General features: G+C 45.9%; 1 protein-coding gene across 1 annotated transcript in view; it reads right to left on the reverse strand.

Moving 5' to 3' along the window:
- Positions 1-23652, reverse strand: part of cacna1ia (calcium voltage-gated channel subunit alpha1 Ia) — a 141125-nt gene that overhangs the window by 84196 nt on the left and 33277 nt on the right. Inside the window, exons 7-9 of the mRNA XM_067974165.1 lie at positions 20938-21217; positions 16673-17043; positions 4301-4452 (exon numbers count right to left, since the gene is read on the reverse strand). Of these exons, the coding sequence (XP_067830266.1) occupies positions 4301-4452; positions 16673-17043; positions 20938-21217 (803 nt within the window). The remainder of the gene's footprint in view (positions 1-4300; positions 4453-16672; positions 17044-20937; positions 21218-23652) is intronic.

Here is a 23652-nt window from a genome sequence, read left to right on the forward strand (position 1 = left end):
TGGGTTCAAGTCTCACTCCAGACTTGAGCACAAAATCCAGGCCGACATTCCCAGTGCTGCACTGTCAGAGGTGCTGTTTTTTGGAAGAGACATTAAACCGTGGCCCTGTCTGCCCTCTCAGCAGGTAAAAGATCCCATGGCACTATTTCGAAAAAAAGCAGGGGAGTTCTCCCCGATGTCCTGGCCAATATTTATCCCTCAACCAACATCACTAAAAACAGATTATCTGGTCATTATCACATTGGTGTTTGTGGGATCTTGCTGTGTGCAAATTGGCTGCTATGTTTCCCTACATTACAACAGTGACTACACTTCCAAAGTACTTCATTGGCTGTAAAGCACTTTGGGATGTCCTGAGGTCGTGAAAGGCGCTATATAAATGCAAGTCTTTCTTTCTTTAAAAAAAGCCAGTTCATTTTTGCTGTTTTTTGGGAAGAAGTTACAGAAAAAAGTTAATCTCTAACTGACCTCAAGATATGCCTATTCACAGTAATTGGACCTATTGGCCTTAAAAGGTCACAGCTCCATATTAGCAGCAGAATAATACACAGTGCCTTAAATTAAATGATAATGTTTCTACTCTTGTAAAGAGAGATAGAGTGCTGTCAGCCAAGATTAATAGAGCTACTGCCCTGCAGACGAGTCGCTAAAATGAGGCCCTGTCCACCCGTTTTGGTAGTTCAAGCAAACATTAAAAGTTGTCAAGAAGGGCAGGGGAGTCCTCCCGATATCCTGGCCAACATTCCTCCCTCCATCAACAACACCAAGAACAGATTAACTGGTCACTCATCTCATTGCCGTTTGTGGGACATTGCCAGAGCAGGGTAGCGGCCAGATACTTCAAAGTAGTTTGTTGCATTTAAACCGCTTGGAGAATTTTCTGAGCTGTGATTGGGTGTGGGTGCGAGTCTATCTTATTACGTCAAAGAAATTTACAAGGTGACCCATTTTCAGATGTCCCAATGTGACGGAGCACCTTCTAAATGCAAGTTTTATTAAACCAGGCCCAACAGTTTGTGGTTTTCACAAAACAAAATGAACAAAATCTAAAAGAAATCCGGATTTTAAAAAAATCCTGGAAAATCCCTTTGTAGCAAAAACAGAATTTGCCCAGTTCAGTCGCCCTAACTGTAAACGCACGGAATCACGGGATGCGAGCTCCCAAAAATCCATGCAATAAAAAAACTGGAATTCTATTTATTCATTCACTGGTTGTAAGTGTTTCGATTTGAAGGGGTTGTTGTGTGTGATATAAATGGGGCAGCAGTGTGTGTGAGTGTGTGTGTGTGTTGCCACCTCCTTCTCTTATAAAGGATCTCCAGTCGAGTTCTAGTCAGACTGTGCTCATCACCATGTGCTCATTGATTAAGTTATTTCCAACGTTCAGGCATCAATACACAAAAGGATCATAGATTGCTTCCAGCGAGATACAGGCAGCGATTTGATTGAATGACGCAAGGGCGAAACTCCAGCGGTTTTATGAATATCAACAACTTTGCTAAATTACTCCAAGCCGGATACTGTTTGCTCCCTACAAACTATTTCTTCACCGGTAGTTTTTTTGTTAAGCAACTTACGTTGGCAGTGACCAACCCGTGGCTCTCTCCTTCTTGGGGTGGGCGGATCATTAAAAGTAGCAACACAAGTTAACAAGGCCATAAAAAATGCAAGCAAAGCATTGAGGTTCATTTCTAGAGGGACAGAATTGAAAAGCGGAGAAGTTATGTTAAACTTGTATAGAACCGTGTTTAGATCACACTTGGAGTACTGTGAACAGTTCTGGTCTCCATATTACAAAAAGGATTTAAAGGCACTGGAGAAGGTACAAAAAAGATTTACCAGGATGATACCAGAACTGAGAGGTTGTAACTACCAGGAAAGATTGATCAGGCTGGGGCTCTTTTCTCTAGAAAAGAGAAGGCAGAGGGGTGACCTGATAGTGGTTTTAAGATTATGAAGGGGTTTGATAGGGTAGACGTAGAGAAAACATTTCTACTTGCAGGAAGAATCCAAAACTAGGGGCCATAAATATAAGATAGTCACTAATAAATCCAATAGGGAATTCAGGAGAAACTTCTTTATCCCGAGAATGTGAAACTCACTACCACAAGGAGTAGTTGAGGTGAATAGTATAGATGCATTTAAGGGGAAGCTAGATAAACACATGATGGAGAAAGGAATAGAAGGATATGCTGATAGGGTGAGATGAATTAGGGTGGGAGGAGGCTCGTGTGGAGCATAAACACCGGCATAGACCAGTTGGGCCGAATGGCCTATTTCTATGCTGTAAATTCTATGTAATTCGTTTTGGACACGATGGGACACCAGGTTGGGGAGATTGGAATTGCGCCAACTCTCCGTGGCAGACCCAGTGATCTGAAAGCTGAGCTGGGCCAGTTCCAGGGAACTGTTGAGCAGCGATTCTGTTCACTGGTGGTCCCTGTGGGTAGAGCTGTCACTGAGAACTGGGTTTCCTTCCAATCAGCTCTAGGTAACTCTGCAAGCCAATGTCTCATGGACAGAATAGTCCTAACTGGACAAGTTGCAGGAAGCTTACCAGCACTCTGCACTTGTAAGACACTCAGTTAAAATCCAGCAGTACCCCTGTGCACACTTTGTGAGGAGTCCTTAAAACTTGGCTCTGTGCTAACGGGAAGAGAGTGTGTACTCTGTATCAGGCAGTGTGGGTTTGTTTGGAGACTCTTAAATATGGCAATGGGCTTCTTGCTGATTTAATAAAAACAAATGTGCAGCGTTGCCATTGAAACAGTACTGAGTATATGAAGTTAATCCCTCAGCTCAGTGGGTCCAGTCTATCTCCAGTCTTCAGGTAGAGGGCAAGAATCATAGAATCGTTACAGCACAGAAGGAGGCCATTCGGCCCATCGAGCCTGTGCCAGCTCTTTGTAAGAAAAACGGAGAGTCTACAATCCACTGTTCTGCACCTTCTGATCACCAGGAGCTCAGGTATCCACAAACTTGGAACCATTCCAAGGAAAGTATGGCAGGACAAGCAGAAACACCTGAACACTGATCCTGTCAGATCCACGCATTGCCCCCAGAATCTGGGTTCCAGCCCCCAGTGTGCGGACTCAACCAAATGTCCTGTGGATAACACATGAGCCTTGTAAATTGAGGAGTCGATTAATTGGTCACAAGCACCAATGATATGGCCATGTAACCTCCAAATCTGCCATTCATCCAATGGGAAAAAAACTAGCTCCTGTTCTCAAAGTGAACGGTGAGAGCAGGGAGACAGAAGGAAGACAAGCCAAAGATCGTAAACTTAAAAAGTATGAAGAAAGGGTTAGAATAGAGGAAATGTAGAGAGAGAGAATAGTACAACAAAAGAACGAGAGAGCAGACACAAGTGTTTAACTTCTTTAAGTTACATAAAGTTGTCTTTTTAATGTTTAATTTATTATTTTAGACTTAATAAAATATTAGGATATGAAAGATGCTATATAAATGCAAATTTTTTCTTTTTTAATATCACACAATTAAGATTACCGCTGATATTTGAAAACTTTTATTACCGTTTTAGTGCCACAGTACAAGTGGAAAACAGACAATTCCTGAAGCAGCTGGCAGTCCAAGTGTTAAATGATAGGATGAGCTAGATGGGCTGAATGGCTGTTTCTTGTTCCTACGCTCTGGGGGTTGTGGGGGGGTGTGGAGGGAACGTTTGCGATTTTGCTTTTAACTAAATAACAGCAGGAATCCCCCCCTCCCCAATTCTTATGTTCCCCTTGTGGCAGTGGTGGCTCAGTGTGTTGCTCTCCTGCCTCTGAGTCATAAGGCCATGAGTTCAATTCCCCACTCCAGAGATTTAAGCACAAAATCCAGGCTGACACTCCCAGTGCAGTACTGAGGGAGTGCTGCACTGTCTTTCAGATGAGATATTAAACCAAGGCCTTATCTGCCCTCTCAGGGGGATGTAAAAGATCCCATGGTGTTATTTTGAAGAAAAAGTTCAGGGGAGTTCTCCCCAGTTTCCTGGCCAATATTTATCCCTCAAACAACATCACTAAAAAACAGATGATTTGGTCATTTATCACATTGCTGTTTGTGGGATCTTGCTGTGCATAAATTGGCTGCCATGTTTCCTACATTACATCAGTAACAACACTTCAAAAGTACTTTATTGGCTGTGAAGTGCTTTGAGACGGCCTGAGGTCATGAAAGGCGCTATATAAATGCAAGTTCTTTCTTTCTTAACTAAATAACAGTAAGAATCAACAGCCTCGCACTCCCCTTGACAAGCGATGAGAACATTTTAATCTTCGAACCCATCACCTACCTGATGATGACAATGATACCATCGAAAATATTATAGGCATTTCTCAAATAGTTGAAGAAGCCAAGTGCAGTCAGTTTGAGGATCATTTCCAGGGCAAACATACTGGTAAATACAATATTGCTAATCTCCAAGACATTTGTCAGTTCCTCCGGCTGAAAGAAATGAAGAGAAAGGATCCAGTGAGACAGCTTCTCTCAGTCAGCAAGTTTCATTCGGTTTGTGCTTGAGGGATAGGACAACGGGACTTATCCCATTCTTAAGACTTCCTAGGAGTTTCTGAATAGTCGAGAGTGCTTTTTAAAAGGAAAGACGATTTCTAATTCTCTCGTCTCAAGTCTATCGCCCATCGGGAAGAATAGACACACCAAACCCGTCACTTTCAAGGCGGTCACTTGGAAAGGTGACTAGTTTACTGATGTGGTCTACCTTCAATTCCTGTACAGAGGAGCCTTGTCTCGAGAGAGATAGGGAAGAGTGAGAGAGATAGGGAAGAGTGAGAGAGACAGGGAAGAGTGAGAGAGACAGGGAAGAGTGAGAGAGACAGGGAAGAGTGAGAGAGATAGGGAAGAGTGAGAGAGACAGGGAAGAGTGAGAGAGATAGGGAAGAGTGAGAGAGATAGGGAAGAGTGAGAGAGACAGGGAAGAGTGAGAGAGACAGGGAAGAGTGAGAGAGATAGGGAAGAGTGAGAGAGATAGGGAAGAGTGAGAGAGATAGGGAAGAGTGAGAGAGACAGGGAAGAGTGAGAGAGACAGGGAAGAGTGAGATTGCTGCCCAACTGTGTTAGGAATTGGCCTGCTCTCAGCTCACAGACTTAATCTTGATTCTTCTGCTTAAAATGGCAAGTGAGAACATTAAACTCAAACCCTCACTTATAAGAGGAGGCCTGTGCTTCCCATAGATCAATAATCATTTAGTACATTCTTCCATGATTTATGACACATTAACGCTGTTGTCACAGCGTCCTAAATGAAACATTAATCCACCCCAGTGAAATGCAATTTTTATTTCACGAGCATTGAAGTTACAAGTAGGTTCCTGTCGATTTCACTCACAGGGAGGTATCCCCAATATCCCACAAGGATTGCAGTAACAATGCTCTTTTGCACCAAACACTTTGTTTTTCCCTCTTAAATCTCCACAAAGCCCAAGCCTGTCAGACCTAAATCCTACTCTCATAGCTAGGAGAGTGTGGGCGGCCTGTAGAGGTTCTGGGGAGAATGTGAGACCCTTTCTCAAACTGTGCAGGTTACACGAAAAGGTCTTCTAAATGTCCCTCCCTCACAGTAACTCTCCGATCTCCTTGTCCATCATAACCTATCTCATCCCGCAATCTTTTATGGTGATTGCTCCTTTGAACTTTCCTCCCAGTCCCAAATTCCAAATACACTTGGATCCACGCTGCAGTCAAATTAATACTCCTCTCACCATCTTCTACTCTGTCTCACACTTTGCCAGCACCTCAAGACTGTGGAACTCCTCCCTCACTTTTCTCTTTCAACCTCCAACTTTGACATCACCTAACCACTTGAATTAACCTGTCTTCGCTGTGACCTTCATTTTATTGCTGTTTGTGGGATCTTGCTGTGTGCAATCTGGTTGTTGTGTTTCCCTACATTATGGCAGTGGCTGCAGTTTAAAAGTAATCCATTGGCTGTCAAGATCTTTGAGATGCCCTGAGGTCGTGATAAGGGTGCTATATAAATGCAAGTTCTTTCTTTCTTACTGAAATGACAGTGAGTCTGTTCCCCAAAGCAACATGACTACAACCCATTTCAGAGCACAGGAACAGGAGGAGGCCATTCAGCCCCTCGAGCCTGCTCCGCCATTCAATCAGATCACGGCTGATCTGTACCTCAACTCCATTTACCTGCCTTTGTTCCATATCCCTCGCTACCCTCACCCAACAAAAATCTATCGATCTCAGTCTTGAAAACTCTAATTGGCCCCCCAGCACCCACAGCCTTTTGGGGGAGAGAGTTCCAGATTTCCACTCCCCTTTGTGTGGAAAAAGTGCTCCCTGATTTCACTCCTGAACGGCCCGGCTCTAATTTTAAGATTATGTCCCCTTGTTCTTGATTCGCTCACCAGAGGAAACAAATCATCCATATCTACCCTATCGAATCCTCTCAACATTTTGAACACCTCGATCGGATTGCCCCTCAATCTTCTAAACGCAAGAGAATACAAGCCAAGTTTACGCGACCTCGCCTCGTAATTTAACCCTCTAAGCCCCGGTATCGTTCTGGCGCTCTGTGTCTTCCTGTCACAGTCAACAATGGGTTTAATCATTAGCAAAAGAAGCTCGACTGAACACAGTTTGTCACCTCACAGCCAGGAGGGAACAAAAGCAAAAGTCTTAATAATGATGCAGCGTTTCCAAAAAAGGATAAAATCATGAGTGAGATCCTTATGCCAGGCAAGTGTCACTTTAAGACGGTCCCTTAATTGCACATCTGTTAATATTTGGTTCTGAACCATAACTCATTATAAATAGTATCAGCCACAGTCAGAGGTAAAGCTTTAATCCCCCCATTGTAATGATAAAAAGATTCCACATTCCTGTCACAGATTTCAAAATGCATTTATTAAACAACCAACAGATGCTGACAGCCTTTCATGCAATCAGATTTATTTTTGTGTGTGTGTTTTTGTTATTCAAATGTAATTAAGAAGCTCCTTCTCCAACTGAAAATTAGTTCATTATTAAAAACCTCCTTGACTACAGGACTTTTCTCCCTCCCCATCACCTCCCCCTCCTCCCAGTGCAGCTGAGAGACTCTCAAAATACACCAGCACTCAAGAGTAAATTATCTGGTGCTCCACATCGCTTTCTCCTCTCCTGAAAAGCTCATCAAATTCTCATAAAATGCTGATTAACTGAACAATAAATGTTGGCTGTTTCACTTTGAATGAGTAATTGCAAGCGCAAATTGCAACAAGTCCTTTGATACTAGTTTGGCACTTGCTCACTCGTCCTCCGAGAGGTTTAACCCTCTCTAAGTTTAATTTTCTTTGTGTGTGCGCGCGCGCCAATTTTGAGCTCATCAAGGTGAGGGAAAATCTGAAATAAAAAGCAGCAAAGGCTGGAAATACACTGCGGTTTTGCTGGAATAAATAGGGAGAAACTGTTTCCAGTGGCAGAAGGGTCAGTAACCAGAGGACACAGATTTAAGGTAATTGGCAAAAGATCCAGAGGGGATAGGAGGAAAAAAATTTTACACAGTAAGTTATTATAATTTGGAATTCACTGCCTGAAAGGGCGGTGGAAGCAGATTTAATAGTAATTTTCAAAAGGGAATTGGATAAATACTTGAAGGGGAAAAATTTGCAGGGTTATGGGGAAAGAGCAGGGGGAGTGGGACTAATTGGATAGATCTTTCAAAGAGCCGGCACAGGCACGATGGCCTCCTTCTGTGTGGTATTATTCTATGATTGTGTGATTCTATGAATGTCTCTAAGCCCTAAGCTCTGGAATTCCATCCCTAAACCTCTCCGCCTCTCTCCCCTCCTTTAAGACCCTCCTTAAAACCTACCTCTTTGACCAAGCTTTTGGTCACCTGTCCTAATATCTCTTTATGTGGCTTTGGTGTTAAATTTTGTCTGATAATGCTTCTGTGAAGCGCCTTGGGACGTTTTACTATGTTAAAGGCGCTATATAAATGCAAGTTGTTGTAGACTCTTTGTTCAAACCCGTTATGTTAACCTGTCTTTTCTCTTTACAGATGCTGATAGATCTACTGCCCATTTCGAGCATTGACTGTTTTATTTTGAGGGGTGTTAGCGCTGGGGAATGGGACACTTTCCATTTCAGGCACCCAGTGCCAAGCATCAAGTACACCCAGGTCTGGGTATAACACAGGTAAATGCAGACTATCTCTCCCCTTCTCAACAGAAGCAAGCTCCCGACTGCAGTATCGTGCCATTTTCCCACCTCCCACACTGACTTCCCTTATGTCCTCTCAAAATGAGATTTGCTAGTTTAGTTCAAAAATAAGGGGAGTTTTATGCTGTTACTGTGACATTTTTTCCATTTTCCACACCAGCTACCTTGTAATCTCTGTAAGTGAGAATACAAATTTAGTGCCAATTAGTTTTGCTCTGAGTGCCCACATGCACTCGGAACTGGATTAATACCCGTCGAATTTATTCCACCTTCACAGCTCGCAGACAGATGAGGCTCCTGTAGAACCCGCCAAGGCTGGAGGTCAGAGGTGAAAGGCCAGCGCGTAACACACTGAATTAGAATTAACCCTTTCATCCACAAACAAAACCGACCCATCACCGATTTACTCAGCCAACACGTTCCTTACGAATGTGAATCTACCTCTCTTTATGGTATTGCTGCGTTCCCCACATTACAACAGTGACGCCACTTCAAAAAAAGTACTTCATTGGCTGTAAAGCACTTTGGGACATCGTGAGGTCATGAAAGGCACTGTATAACTAGGAGTTCTTTCTTTCTTTCTACAAGCTGCAATAATTACTTGGGGGCTGAGCAACGCTGGGAAATAGGATTGGAGAACCTTCTGTGACCCTATCGCACAGGCACAGATTACAGAAGCTTAAAGCAAAATTGCCTCGAAGCTATTCCGCTGGGTTTTTTCAGGAGGGCACCTTGTGTTCCTTTGCTTTTCCGTATTTAAGGCATGTTTTACATCAATTAGCTCTAATTCACCGCAGCAAAAATCAGACAGAAATTTAAATTTTCTTTCTTTCCCCCCATTAAGACTCACTAATTGAAAAGCTGCCGGGAGGCAGGGACTGAATGGGGCTGATTTCGAATCGTCGCAAATGAGCTGAAGTGAGATGAAGGCGCCAACAGATTTCACTCATTAGATTTGCAGGTTGCCGAGGTGTCGCTTAACAACTCCATGGTGGCCATGTGTCTCCGCACAGCGAGAGGGCGGCAGACTGAAATATAACAGACTCGGCGTTAAAAACTCAGCATCAACTCGCACGGCCGCGTGCTGCTCGCAGGGGCGACAAATATCATTTACTTTCTTACTGAAAGTCCGAGGCTGAGAGTGCACGAGACACTCAAGAGAGAGGATGAGTTCAATGAAGATTAAGTGACGCCAAGCTTGGGCAGCTCTCTCGCCCTCGCGTCACAAGCACTGTGTGTTCGAGTCCCACTCCAGAGACTTGAGCACATGATCTCGGATGGCCACTCCCAGTGCCAGTACTGAGGGAGTGCTGCACTGTCGGAGATGCCGTCTTTCGGATGAGACGTTAAACTGAGGCCCCTGTCCGTACTCTCATGGCCACTGTTCGAGGAAGAGCAGGGGTGTGCTCCCTGGCCTTCTGACCAACATTTATCCCTCAACCAACGTCTAAAACATATCTTATTGCTGTTTGTGGGATCTTGCTGCGCACACTGGCTGTCACCTTTCCTTACATCACAACAGTGACTAGACTTCAAAAGCATTTCATTCAATGTAAAGAGCTTTGGGACGTCCTGAGATCAGGAAAAGCATGATATAAATGCAAGTCTTTCTTTCTTCCTTCTTTCAAAAGACTGGGTTGTAGGAGGAAGAGAGGACAGAGGGAGGCGTGGACTTCCTCAGCTCTTTAAGGTCCTGGGAAAGGAGGAGAGAACAAAAAAAAATTGAATAAAGAGCCGAGAATCCAAAGGTCTGGGGTGGGGGAGGGACGCAGGGAGAAAGGGAATCAGCCAAGGTTCAAGACAGTGTGGAGCTGCCAACTCTGGCGGGACGTATTCCTGGAGGTTTCATCACATGACCTCCTGCCTCTGGCCACTCCACTCGGTCAAATAGCCCTTGTATGCTCATCTCCAATATTTCTACAACTAATAAACAAAAGTGCTCAAAGAAAATGAAAAAAAAACGCACAATTTTGTTTAATTCCCCTACGATTTTTCTCCCGGGGTTTTGCTCGCAACTGGAGATTAATCTTTAATTTCTGGAGACTCCAGGGGCAATCCTGGAGGGTTGGCAACCCCTGGATGGCGACCTTAAATTGGAGGAGGAATGGAAGACTGAAGGGCCTCGTCTCCGAATGAGCTGGAGTAGGAGATGGTGCCATTTGTTTTTTGTTGCATATGCAATATATTCGATAAATGACACAGGACATGACGATAAGAAGCAGCTCGAATATAATGTGTACAATGTTCAATTTATCATTTGCTTCACTCAGATGCTTCTAACGCCCACTTGCTCTCACTCCATGAAGCACTGCGTAGACGGAGTCTGTCACAAAATATGGAGGTGGCCAGTCACAAAACATGGGTTGGAATATATCCGACTGACTCTCATGCAGTAACATTCAGTTTGTAATTAAAGGAACAAAATGAGAACTCCGTGTGGCAAAAACAATGAAGGGGAGTTTCCCCGGTGTCCTGGGCCAATGTTTATCCCTCAATTAACACCACGTAAAAACAGATTATCTGGTCATTATCACATTGCTGTTTGTGGGATCTTGCTATGCGCAAATTGTCTGCCGCGTTTCCCACATTACAACAGTGACTACACTTCAAAAAGTACATCATTGGTCGTAAAGCGCTTTGGGACGTCTTGAGGTCGTGAAAGGCGCTATATAAATGCAAGTCCTTTCATCGTTTCTGTTTTATGCTGTGTAATGGTTTACTTGCTGCCAGTCTGCCATCTGCAGGAGTGGGGAGAGGATGGTGAGAGATGAGTACCCAGCCATCCAGCAGATCAGACTGTGCCACCTCCCCGTCACATGAGCAGGGATACAAATTACTCAGCTTATGCCAAGCCGGTAAACGGGAGTCTTTACGGTCACACGAGAAATGGAACTGTACACCCAGACAACAACAACTTGCATCTATATAGCGCCTTTAATGTAGTAAAACGTCCCAAGGTGCTTCACGGGAAGTGATTATCAAATAAAATTTGACACCGAGCCACATAAGGAGATATTAGGACAGGTGACCAAAAGCTTGGTCAAAGAGGTAGGTTTTAAGGAGCGTCTTAAAGGAGGAGAGAGAGAGGCGGAGAGGTTTAGGGAGGGAATTCCAGAGCTCAGGGCCTAGACAGCTGAAGGCACGGCCGCCAATGGTGGAGCGAAGAAAATCGGGGATGCGCAAGAGGCCAGAATTGGAGGAGCGCAGAGATCTCGGAGGGTTGTAGGGCTGGAGAATGTTATAGAGATAGGGAGGGGCGAGGGCCATGGAGGGATTTGAAAACTAGGGCGAGAATTTCAAAATCGAGGTGTTCCCAGACCGGGAGCCAATGTAGGTCAGCGAGCACAGGGGGTGATGGGAGAACGGGACTTGGTGCGAGTTAGGATACGGGCAGCAGAGTTTTGGATGAACTCAAGTTTACAGAGGGTGGAAGATGGGAGGCCGGCCAGGAGAACATTGGAATAGTCAAGTCTGGAGGTAACAAAGGGCACGGGTGAGGGTTTCATCATCAGATGAGCTGAGGCAGGGCGCAGACACACCTAACCTGTATCACACGAGCACCTGCTCTCTCCTGTGGAGACAAGTGGGATGGATGAAGAAAGATTCTGTTTGAGACAATTAAACTCCAGGGCTGGCGCATGTCACTGGTAGAACAATGAGAACTTCATGTCACCACAACAGACTGACTCGCCAATCCCTCTCAGTGAAGCTGTGGGAAACAGGCAGCAATTCTTTATTTTTAGAATTTCCGTGCAATGCAAAATGAAAAAAAAAATCTAAGTATAACATACACCAGGGAACGGATGCTTCTTGCAGAGTGAGTAACAAATAGTTCGCAGTACATGCTGTGCTGTTTTACCAGTTATAATGTGTACTATTCTGTGTATTTTGCATAAACTGTTTTATTTTGTTGGACAAGTTATATGCTGCGATTTTAACTCAGGGCGGGGGCTGAGGGGGAGGTCAGACCACCTGAACATCGACAGCGTGAGTCCCGGGAGATTTTAACTCTTGGGCCTTATCTGCATAGGCTGACACTCCCAGCGCCTGCACTGAGGGAGTGCTGCACTGTCGGAGGTGCCGCCTTTCGGATGAGGCGTTAAACCGTCCGACCTCTCAGGTGGATGGAAAAAATCCCAGGGCGCTATTTCAAAGAAGAGCAGGGGAGTTCTCCCCGGTGTCCTGGGCCAATATTTATCCCTCAGCCAACATCACTAAAACAGATTATCTGATCATTTACCACATTGCTGTTTGCGGGATCTTGCTGTGCGCAAATTGGCTGCCGCGTTTCCTACAGTGACTATACTTCGAAAAAGCACTTCATTGGCTATAAAGCGCTTTGGGACGTCCTGAGGTCGTGAAAGGCGCTATATAAATGCAAGTCTTCCTGTTTTTCTTTTTAATGTGGGAAATGTATAAAAATGCCACACAGATTATAGCAGAGAAACTGTCCAAATCAGCTAAATTAGGGCTGGTTTTGCACTGCAGGCCCAAGCCCACAAGGGAATGGATCAAGTCTGCCCAAACCCATTGAACTCTCAAAGCCAACAGGCAGAAGACAATTTAAATCCATTACACTTTGCTGGATTTGAGCCTAGAGCCCCAGAAGTGAAAGACTGTGTGTGTATCCCAATGTGTCACCTGGTTCTCTCCCCTCTCAAGTGTTAAATCTATTCCCCTTCCTCACATCCATTTGATGCTTCAGTCACTGGCCATAACAGCAGCCAGATTCTCCTACAGTCCTACCGATCTCAGACTGGAACCTCCTGCCTGGAGTCTCACCGAATCCCTCTCCGTTCTACAGTTAATCCCAATTAAGACACTCAACTCACTGCTGGGTATTTGTGGGTGTGAACCCCAAATACTCGCCCTTTTATGGAAGAAGGTTTTTGGCCCACTGGTGCCAGCCTGAAATAGTCTCAATTGTTCATCTCTGTTGCTGGGCAAAGTGCCCAGGAGCGAGAGGTTAAGCACATTCTCGAAAAGGGAAAAAAAAAGCAGCTTTTATTTCTTTGTTCCTTTTCACCGACCGATTGACTGTGTATAGCCTAGAGTGAGCATAAAAAACTAAAGGAAATAAGAATAAATTCTCCTTAAATGTCAAAGTCCTGAGTGACCTTTTGAAATTGAAAGTCTAAAGATAGCCATTCGATCACTCATTAACTGTTTCAGTACTTTATCAACCGTGAATAGGTCCTGCTAGATTCTACAGGTATCCTGTCACCAGCCTCTCCCTAATTACAGTCACTCTCTCACCACTTACTGCCTACTTCCAACTGTGTAACATCGCCTGTCTCCGTCCCTGCCTCAGCTCATCTGCTGCTGAAACCCTCATCCGTGCCTTTGTTACCTCCAGACTGGACTATTCCAACGCTCTCCTGGCCGGCCTCCCATCTTCCATCCTCCATAAGCTTCAGCTCATCCAAAACTCATATCCTAACTCGCACTAAGTCCCGTTCACCGATCACCCCCTGTGCTCATTGACCTACATTGGCTCCCGGTCCAGCAACACCTCGATTTTAAAATTCTCATCCTTGTTTTCAAATCCCTCCGTGGCCTCGCCCCCTCCCTATCTCTGTAACCTCCTCCAACCGTACAACCCTCCGAGATCTCTGCTCTCCTCCAATTCTGGCCTCTTGTGCATCCTCGATTTTCATTGCTCCTCCATTGGCGGCCGTGCCTTCAGCTGTCCAGACCCTAAGCTCTGGAATTCCCTCCCCAAACCTACTGGCCTCTCTACCTCTCTCTCTCTCTTCCTTTAATACACTCCCTAAAACCTACCTCTTTGACCAAGCTTTTGGTCACCTGTCCTAATATCTCCTTAAGTGGCTCAGCATCAAATTTTGTTTGATAATCGCTCCTGTGAAGCACCTTGGGACGTTTTACTATGTAAAAGGCGCTATATAAATGCAAGTTGTTGTTGTTGTTACTGACCATTTTCAATTACAGAGGAACACAAAGCTGCTTAGATTGAAGTGTTAGTGCTGATTGTGGACAGGTGTTTAACATATCCATGTGATATCATTCGATCATTCGTTCAACACAAGCTCCAACCTACTTCAAATAAATGGGTCAGCCCTCCGTTAAAACGGCCAGTACAGGAATTTTAATCAAAGAGCAAATCATTCATCGATTATCACCCACAGTAATCTCCGGCCTCTTCCGATTAAATCGGTCTCTTCCCGTTTACGCTTAGCCTTTTCCCATTCGGGTGAAATGATCGATACCCAACTCTCCGTCACTGTCTGTATGGTAACTGGGCATAGCTGAGGCTAGGAGGATGAAAGGGTTAATCCCTTTGTTGAGAATATACACGCAACTATAAACAACAGCAGGGAGATGAAAGTGTTAATCCCCTCAGGAAGGAATTACCCTTTCCCCTGTTGTCAGTGAGCGTAGGCACAAATTGCCATTTCTGTAAGTTTTATTACAGAGCTGAGTCCTGCACAAGATCAGAAACTGATGCTCTCACAGAGCCTATAGATCTTAGAAAATATTACTCCTACCAACACCAACAACTTGCATTTATATAGCGTCTTTAACGGTGTAAAATGGCCCAAGGCGCTTCACGGGAGCGATTATCAAACAGAATTTGACACCGAGCCATATAAGGAGATATTAGGGACAGGTGACCAAAAGCTTGGTCAAAGAGGTAGGTTTTAGGGAGCGTCTTAAAGGAGGAGAGAGAGGCGGAGAGGTTTAGGGAGGGAATTCCAGAGCTTATGGTCGAGGCAGCTGAAGGCACGGCCGCCAATGGTGGAGCGATGAAAATCGGGGATACGCAAAAGGCCAGAATTGGAGGAGCGCAGAGATCTCAGAGGGTTGTCGGGCATTTCTGTTAATTAGTTATAGAAATATTGGAGATGGGAAAAAGGGCTGTTTGACTGACAGTCAAGAATCATCCAATTGGGTAATGAAGAGCCTGTTCACGATCCAATGCGCGTGGGAAGGCGGGGCCTCCGAGGATGGACGTTTTGGGCGACCAATGGCGGTAGTGTGGGGGTGGGGTGATTGGAGGCAGGAGGTCATGTGATGAAACCTCCAGGAATACATCCAACCAGAGTTGGTAACCCTACTTGACTCTCGTGCCCTTTGGGTAAAGACCGCCCTTTCGAACTTTTACCCTTAAACCCCTCATTCCATTGGCAGAGGTCTGGGAGCAGATTGCTCGTCCGCCATCTTGACAGCTGGTGTCATGTGAGGAAGTTAGAGGCAAAAAAAGAACCAAGAGTGAGTTGATCCCCAAATAAACACATTCCTACGGAAACTCTGCAGTGCTCCAAATTCCCTCCCAATTCAAAAAACATGCTCTGCCCACAAGAGGAGAGGTTGTCTCCAGCTGAACTTTTGGACATGATTTTCCTTTCATTGGGGAGTCACACACTGCATGACTCACAGGAAAACAAGCTGAAATATATCGTTCTGACTCATGAGCAGAATAGCGAGCATATCATTGCTTAAAAGGGACAGAGACTCCAAAGGTAAGCACTAACAATGATGTTCATTTACCTACCGGGAACCTCTGTGGTTTTCATTTAACCTGCGTGATCATCATACCATGAAGAGAGGAAACAAAGGCCTTCAGAGAATGTATTGTTCACAAAGGTTCTCGATAAAGTGAGGGTGTCAGCACAGGCTCAGTGGGCAGCACTCTCGGCTGTGAGTCAGAAGGTCGTAGGTTCATAGTCCCACTGCCAGAGACTTGAGCACAAATTCTAGGCCGACACTCCCGTTGCCAGAACTGAGCGAGTGCTGAGCATTGTCCAAGGTGGCGTCTTTCAGCTCAGACGTCTGCCCTCGCAGGTGGACGTAAAAGATCCCACTATTTCGAAGAAGAGCAGGGGGTGTTCTCCGGGTCAATATTTATCCCTTAACCAACATCATTAAAATGATCTGGTCATTTATCACATTGCTGTCTGTGGGATCTTGCTGTGCGCAAATTAGCTGCCACGTTTCCTACATTACAACAATGACTACACTTCAAAAAAGTACCTAATTGGCTGTTAAGCACTTTGGGACGTCCTGAGGTCGTGAAAGGCGCTATATAAATGCAAGTTCTTTCTTTCTTTCCTTCTAAAGTTTAACGTACATCCTTTCAAACAGTACTAAGGGGTAATCAGTCTCTCCGTCTCTCAGTAATGTCTGTATGTACGATGTCTTCAGACATTGACAAGATACTTGCTTCAGTCAGTTTCCCCGATTGCAAAAGCATGGGGCCGGAAGTTCAGTGTTTTAAAAACTCCGGTCTCCATTCTCCACACATGAGTTAGCACCAACACGGGCCTGAGCTTCAGAATTGCCTTCTTTTTTCAGAGAGCATATCTGAGGAGAGACTTCTCCTCAGGTGTCAGACTTTCCTCTCCCACCTGCAGCTCATTTGCATCAATCTCACTAACAGGAACAGCTGGCGACGGCTTGGTAATTTCAGTGAATCATTTCAAATTTTAATTAAACGGCAGCCTAGCAAGAAGTGTCCTTAAAGTTGTACCTGCTCATGGTGCTCGATCCCCATGCTAATGGTGTTGACTAGGATTGCCATCATAATTCCCCGGTTGAAGTACTTGCTCTCCACTATACTCGTCAGCTTGCAACGCGCCTCATTCCACAATTCAACGCACCAGCTCTTGTCCCCTTCCTTCCGTCTGCTCCTCTTGGTTTCTGGCACTGCGTCTGCATCTGTTTCCGCCTCACACACCTCCCCGGCCTCTGCGTCAACCCAGTCCGAGGGTTTGGCAGCTGGGGTCTGTTCGATGCTGTTGCATTGCGGGCAGTGGTTTGGGTCAGAGGTCAACATCAGGGCAATGGGCTGGACGATGGCATGTGGGGTGAACTCCAGATTCTCTGTCACGTGGTAGTGCCCTGAAAAGAAAGAGACAGCAGGTGTGAAGCAGGGCGATCGGTAGAGTAATGCACAGTGGAGACTATCTTGGAGAGAACAGACATTAAAGTCAAGCCAACCCAAGGATGAATCAGAGCTCTGACTTAGATGATGGAACCAAATCTAAAGTCAAGCCAAATCAAAAACAACTTTATTTTCTCTTATTCTCTCTTTTTTTAGAAAAGAAAAAGAAAGAACTTGCATTTATATAGCGCCTTTCACAATCTCAGGACGTCCCAAAGCGCTTAACGGTAAATTAAGTAATTTTTAAGTGTCGTCACCGTTGTAATGTCGGAAACGCGGCAGCCAATTCGCACACAGAAAGCAATGAGATAATGACCAGATAATCTGTTTCAGTGATGTTGGTTGAGGGATAAATATTGGCCCAGGACACCGGGGGAGAACCTCCCCTGCTCTTCTTCAAAATAGTGCCATGGGATCGTTTACATCCACCTGAGAGGGCAGACGGGGCCTCAGTTTAACATCTCATCCGAAAGACGGCACCTCTGACAGTGCAGCACTCCCTCAGTACTGCACTGGGAGTGACAGCCTAGATTATGGGCTCAAATCTCTGGAGTGGGGCTCGAACACTCAACCTTCTGACTCAGAGGTGAGAGTGCTGCCCACTGAGCTGATGTTCTCCCCTTCTCCAATGATGACGTACAGTTTCATAGGCATCAACCACCCTCCAGCACCCTGCAATTCATGTGTCATCCCAGAAGATGGGGCCAACAAGTTACTCAGTTGCGAGGGAACATCACACTGAGGTACAATCCAGTCCTCACCAACCCATACTTTTAGAAATAACTACTGGCCAGCAATCAGGAGCAGGAACCCTCACTGATTCCTGGAGTTGAGGCCATTTGTTGTGTCCCTAGAGTTCTCCCAACAGAGATTATTATTCTCATCCTTGTTTTCAAATCCCCCCATGGCCTCGCCCCTCCCTATCTCTGTAACCTCCTCCAGCCCTACAACCCTTCGAGATCTCTGCGCTCCTCCAATCCTGGCCTCTTGCCCATCCCCGATTTCCATCGCTCCACCATTGGCAGCCGTGCCTTCAGCTGACTAGGCCCTAAGCTCTGGAATTCCCTCCCTAAACCTCTCCGCCTCTCTCTCCTCCTTTAAGACGCTCCTTAAAACCTACCTCTTTGACCTAGCTTTTGGTCACCTGTCCTAATATCTCTAATCATTTCTTTCTCCCAGCCTCCCACTATCAGGTTAAACAATGCCCAAATCCCCAAACAAGGAGACAACAACTTGCATTTATATAGCGCCTTTGACATCGTAAAACGTCCCAAGGCGCTTCACAGGAGCGATTATCAGACAAAATTTGATTGGAGATATTAGGACAGGTGACCAAAAGCTTGGTCAAAGAGGTAGGTTTTAAGGAGCGTCTTAAAGGAGGAGGAAGAGAGAGAGGCGGAGAGGTTTAGGGAGGGAATTCCGGAGCTTAGGGCCGAGGCAGCTGAAGGCACGGCCGCCAATGGTGGAGCGATGGAGATCGGGGATGCGCAAGAGGCCAGAATTGGAGGAGCGCAGAGATCTCGGAGGGTTGTAGGGGCTGGAGGAGGTTACAGAGATAGGGAGGGGGGCGAGGGCCACGGAGGGATTTAAAAACAAGGATGAGAATTTTAAAATCGAGGCGTTCTCGGACTGGTCAGAATGCTGTCAGCTCATGCCCCATTCCAGCACATGAGCACGTGATGTAGTTTGACACTTTGGCATAATACTGAGGGAGTGCTATATTATTAGAAAGAAAGACTTGCATTTCTATAGCGCCTTTCACGACCACAGAACATCTCAAAGCGCTTTACGGCCAATGAAGTACATTTGAAGTGTAGTCATTGTTGTAACGTAGGGAAACGTGGCAGCCAATTTGCGCACAGCAAGATCCCACAAACCGCAATGTGATAAATGGCCAGATAATTTGTTTCTAGTGAAGTTGGTTGAGGGATAAATGTTGGCCCCAGGACACTGGGGAGAACTCCCCTGTTCTTCAAAATAAATTGATATCAGGAGGACCATCAGTTCTCAGAGAATGTGAAATGTTTGGTGTGGTTGGTCAGCCAGGGGAGCAGAGGCAAATCCCCCTGGGGTTCAAGATACAGCCGATGCTGGGAGGGGAGTTGAGATGAGCTGACGACACAACAGTGACTGAGTTTCAAAGATTATTCGTTGTGTGTGAAGCAATTTGGGGATGTGATGAGGCACTGTGTATAAAAATATATAATGTAAGGAATCTTACAACACCAGGTTATAGTCCAACAAATTTATTTTAAAATCACAAGCTTTCGGAGATTATCTCCTTCACCTGACGAAGGGGATAATCTCCGAAAGCTTGTGATTTTAAAATAAATTTGTTGGACTATAACCTGGTGTTGTAAGATTCCTTACATTTGTCCACCCCAGTCCATCACCGGCATCTCCACATCATTAAAAATATATAAGTGCAAGTCCAATCTTTTATGGGGTGAGTTTCCTCGGACTTTGTCTCCTAACTTTAGCGAAAGTTCGTTAGTTTTGGCGGCAGAGAAGTGAGGAAATTCACTCGTTACGTTCTTGTAACACTTTAGAATCATAGAATCACACAGCACAGGAGGAGGCCATTCAGCCCATCGTGCCTGTGCCGGCTCTTTGAAAGAGCTCTCCAATTAGTCCCACTCCCCCTGCTCTTTCCCCATAGCCCTGCAAATTTTTCCCCTTCAAGTATTTATCCAATTCTCTTTTGAAAGTTATTATTGAATCTGCTTCCAACGCCCTTTCAGGCAGCGCATTCCAGATCAGAACAACTCGCTGCGTGAAAGAATGTCTCCTCAGGCCTCCTCAAACCTCTCTGTGCGGCTCTCTATCTCCCTCACTCTGCCCTTCGTCCTACAATCGGCAGGCTGTCGAAAGCTAAACTTGGTGTCACCACTTCCTGGTTGAGTTTGAGCTCTCTCTTTTGGGCCTCTGCTCTCTTTACTCTGATTTCTCAATAAAAAAAAAACACGTCCGATTTGAAATCGCACAGGAGCAAATTTATATGAATTCAGCCTGCTATTTTGATTGAGGTGTTCGACACAAACACAATAACACATTATATACTAATATCATTCAACCCAAACACTTAGCACTTGGCTAAACTTGTAACAATTGAATGTGTAGCAATCAGAACCCTGACTGATGATCAAACCCATTTGTACACAAGTGTTTCGTTGCCTGAAAATATTTCTGTCACACTTCATAAATATTCTGTGGTCTGTTATTTGTAAAAGGCATCACTGGAAAAAGGCAATCAACGCTTGACTTATTTGCTGAAACAAGGACGTTTATCCTTTCCCATCAGGCAGACAGCTCCATGCTGTGGCCTAGAGATTTGTCCGCAATGTGCCCGTTCATGTGGCACTAAATGTCAGCCGTGGCTCGGTGGGCAGCACTCTCGCCTCTGAGTCAGAGAGGTCGTGGGTTCACGTCCCACTCTAGAGGCCTGAGCACAAAATCCAGGCCGACACTCCCAGTGCCAGTACTGAGGGAGTGCTGCACTGTCGGAGGTGCCGTCTCTCTGGTGAGACATTAAACCGAGGCCCCGTCTGCCCTCTCAGGTGGGTGTGAAAGATCCCACGGCCACTATTTCAAAGGAGAGCGGGGGGAGTTCTCCCCCATTGTCCTGGCCAATGTTTATCCCTCCAGCAACATCATTAATAGATTACCTGGTCGTTTATCACATTGCTGCTTGTGGGATCTTGCTGTGCGCAAATTGGCTGCCATGTTACCTACATTACAACAGTGACTACACTTCAAAAAGGATTTCATTGGCTGTAAAGCTGGTGAAAGGTGCCATATGAATGCAAGGCCTTTCTTCCTGACCTTTGCCCCCCTGACCCCTGATTACCTACCGCACTCCTTCTCGCAGATGCCAAGATTGGAAGCTCCTCGCTTATGGTGGAGGCTGGCGTAGAGGCCCACAGTGCGCCGCTTGGCCTTGCGCAGGATGTGGCACACGTACTGGAAGATCGCCTCGTAGCAGTCGCCCGGCTCGGCAAAGCTGCCCACCGTGCTGGACGAGAGGTACAGGGCGCGCTGCTCCTGCATCAGCTGGTGCTCCCGCTGCTTCGTCTCCGAGAACTGCGTCGCTATGACAACCAGGCACAGGTTGATCATGAAGAACGAGCCTACCTAAGGAAGAAAAGGAGAGGGAGCTTTACGTAGGTTTCTCTCAGCAACTCTCTCCGGCTCCGACAACGCAGGCCTGAGGGAAAAGCATCTCGTGGAAACATACAGCACAGAAGGAGGCCATTCAGCCCATCTTGCCTGTGCAAGGTCTTTGAAAGAGCTCTGTTCTCTCTCCATAGCCCTGCAGATTTTTCCCCTTCAGGTATTTATCCAATTCCCTTTTGGAAGTTACTCTTGAATCTGCTTCATCTGAATCATCTTTCGATCAGGCACTTTACAGCCACCTGGCTTCAACTTTGAGTCCAGCAACTTCAGATCATAATCACTGCTCCCATTTTCTCGGACAGCAGGTGCTGGTAATGGTGCTGCTTGTTGCCATTTACAGCTCCGCTGGAGCCATCTTATGCTCCTTTACATCTTTCATTATCACCCCCTTTTTGCCTCGCACCATCATCCCTCTTGTCATTTAATCACTCCTGCCCTCCACCCTATCACAGACTTTCCCCGTTGTTCTTTCCTCCGCCCCTCCCTGGCCCCCCCCCCCGGCCTTTCCCCCCGGTCTCTGTACTTGCTTATAAACTGTTAGATCTCTTACTTTTCTGGATCTGAAGAAAGGTCATCGACCTGAAACGTTAACTCTGTTTCTCTCCCCACAGATGCTGCCTGACCTGCCGAGTGTTTTCCAGCATCTTCTCTTTTTATTACAAATAAGTTGTTGCTGCCTATAACCAATGTAAGTAACTCGAAGCAAATGAGCCCATTTTTTTGTTTTTTGTCGCACAGGGAAACCTAGTTGAAGGCCCAAGGCCTACTGTGGGAGTTGGGTTGCCAACTCTAGTTGGCCATGTTCCTGGAGGTTTCATCACATGACCTCCCGCCTCGAACCACCCCCACACTCCCGCCATTGGTCCATCCCCCTGGTGACACTGCCTCCCCATGGTCAACTGGAAAGGGGACAGACTCTTTGTTGCCCGATTGGACTAACCTTGACTGTAAGTGAAACAGCCCTCTTTTCCCCCATCTCTCCCATCATAATTAAAAACAGAAAATGAAAATAAAACACAATTTTGTTTATTGCCCCTACGATTTTTCTCCTGGGTTTTTGCTCGTAACAGTGTCCTGGAGATTACTCTTCAATTCCTGGAGACTCCAGGACAACCCTGGAGGGTTGGCAACCCTTATGTGGGAGGCATAACCAAGTCTGCAAAAAGCAGGAGAGAAGACACTGTTAATAAGGAGGTAATGATCAAGTGACGCCAAGCTTGGGTTTTAACAGCCCGTAGATTGTTGAAGGAAGGGAAGACTGAGAAAGATGAGGTGTTCTACAATGTTCAGACCTGAGGAAAGAATGAGCTAGAGTCGGAGATGGTGCAATGAGCCTTGATTTCAACACAGTGAGGATACAGGGAGGAGAAAGTGTGTGTCGGACAGGGAGTTTGACTTTGAGCAAGAGTGAGAGAGGAACGTTCAGAGCAGCACCCACCAGGATAGTATCAATAAAATAGCAAGAGACGAGATTTGCAATGGAGGGAGAGAGAGGGGTTGGACACTCAGACATCCAATCCCTCCATCACTGACGCACCGTGGCTGCAGTGTGTACCATCCACAGGATGCACTGCAGCAACTCGCCAAGGCTTCTTCGACAGCACCTCCCAAACCCACGACCTCCACCACCTAGAAGGACAAGGGCAGCAGGTCCATGGGAACACCACCACCTACACGTTCCCCTCCAAGTCACACACCATCCCGATTTGGAAATATATCGGCCGTTCCTTCATCGTCGCTGGGTCAAAATCCCGACCTAACAGCACTGTGGGAGAACCTTCACCACACACTCTGCAGCGGTTCAAGAAGAAGGCCCACCTCCACCTTCTCAAGGGGCAACTAGGGATGGGCAATAAATGCCGGCCTCGTCCACATCCCGAGAATGAATTAAAAAAAAGCTTACCAGCTAATAGCAAAATGAAAGAGGTAGCCATTCTAACCCTGAACAGAAAGCTGAGAAACTGCTGTCCAGAACTACCTGCAGCCAGTCAACTCTCTCTTGGAACCCTCCGCGGTTGTGAATGACCTAAATCTGGTAAAGAACGCACCCAGTTGCCAGCGTAAGCTGCAATTCCAGGAGCTGACACAGAGACCTACACGAGCTGCACAGAATTATTAGCTTGTACAGAGTGTGAACTGAACCTGTCAGCTGAGGCAACACCTTTCAGCAAATAAGCTGTCACCGTCCAAATAATGGTGAGATTGAAAAGTTATGCACTTACCCAAGAATAGAAACTGTTCATAAGTGAGTGTTGGGAATTTCGGTGAGGAGGCTGAGAGAGAGTGTGTGTTTGTACACACTGTGCAACTACGTGTAACAGAGGCTGACAATAGCTGGAGTGACTCCTGAACATAGCTTCCCAATGGGCTCAGTGGGAGTAAAAGGATTAAAT

Source organism: Heptranchias perlo, chromosome 40, assembly GCF_035084215.1.
Source record: "Heptranchias perlo isolate sHepPer1 chromosome 40, sHepPer1.hap1, whole genome shotgun sequence".
Lineage (NCBI taxonomy): Eukaryota > Metazoa > Chordata > Chondrichthyes > Hexanchiformes > Hexanchidae > Heptranchias > Heptranchias perlo.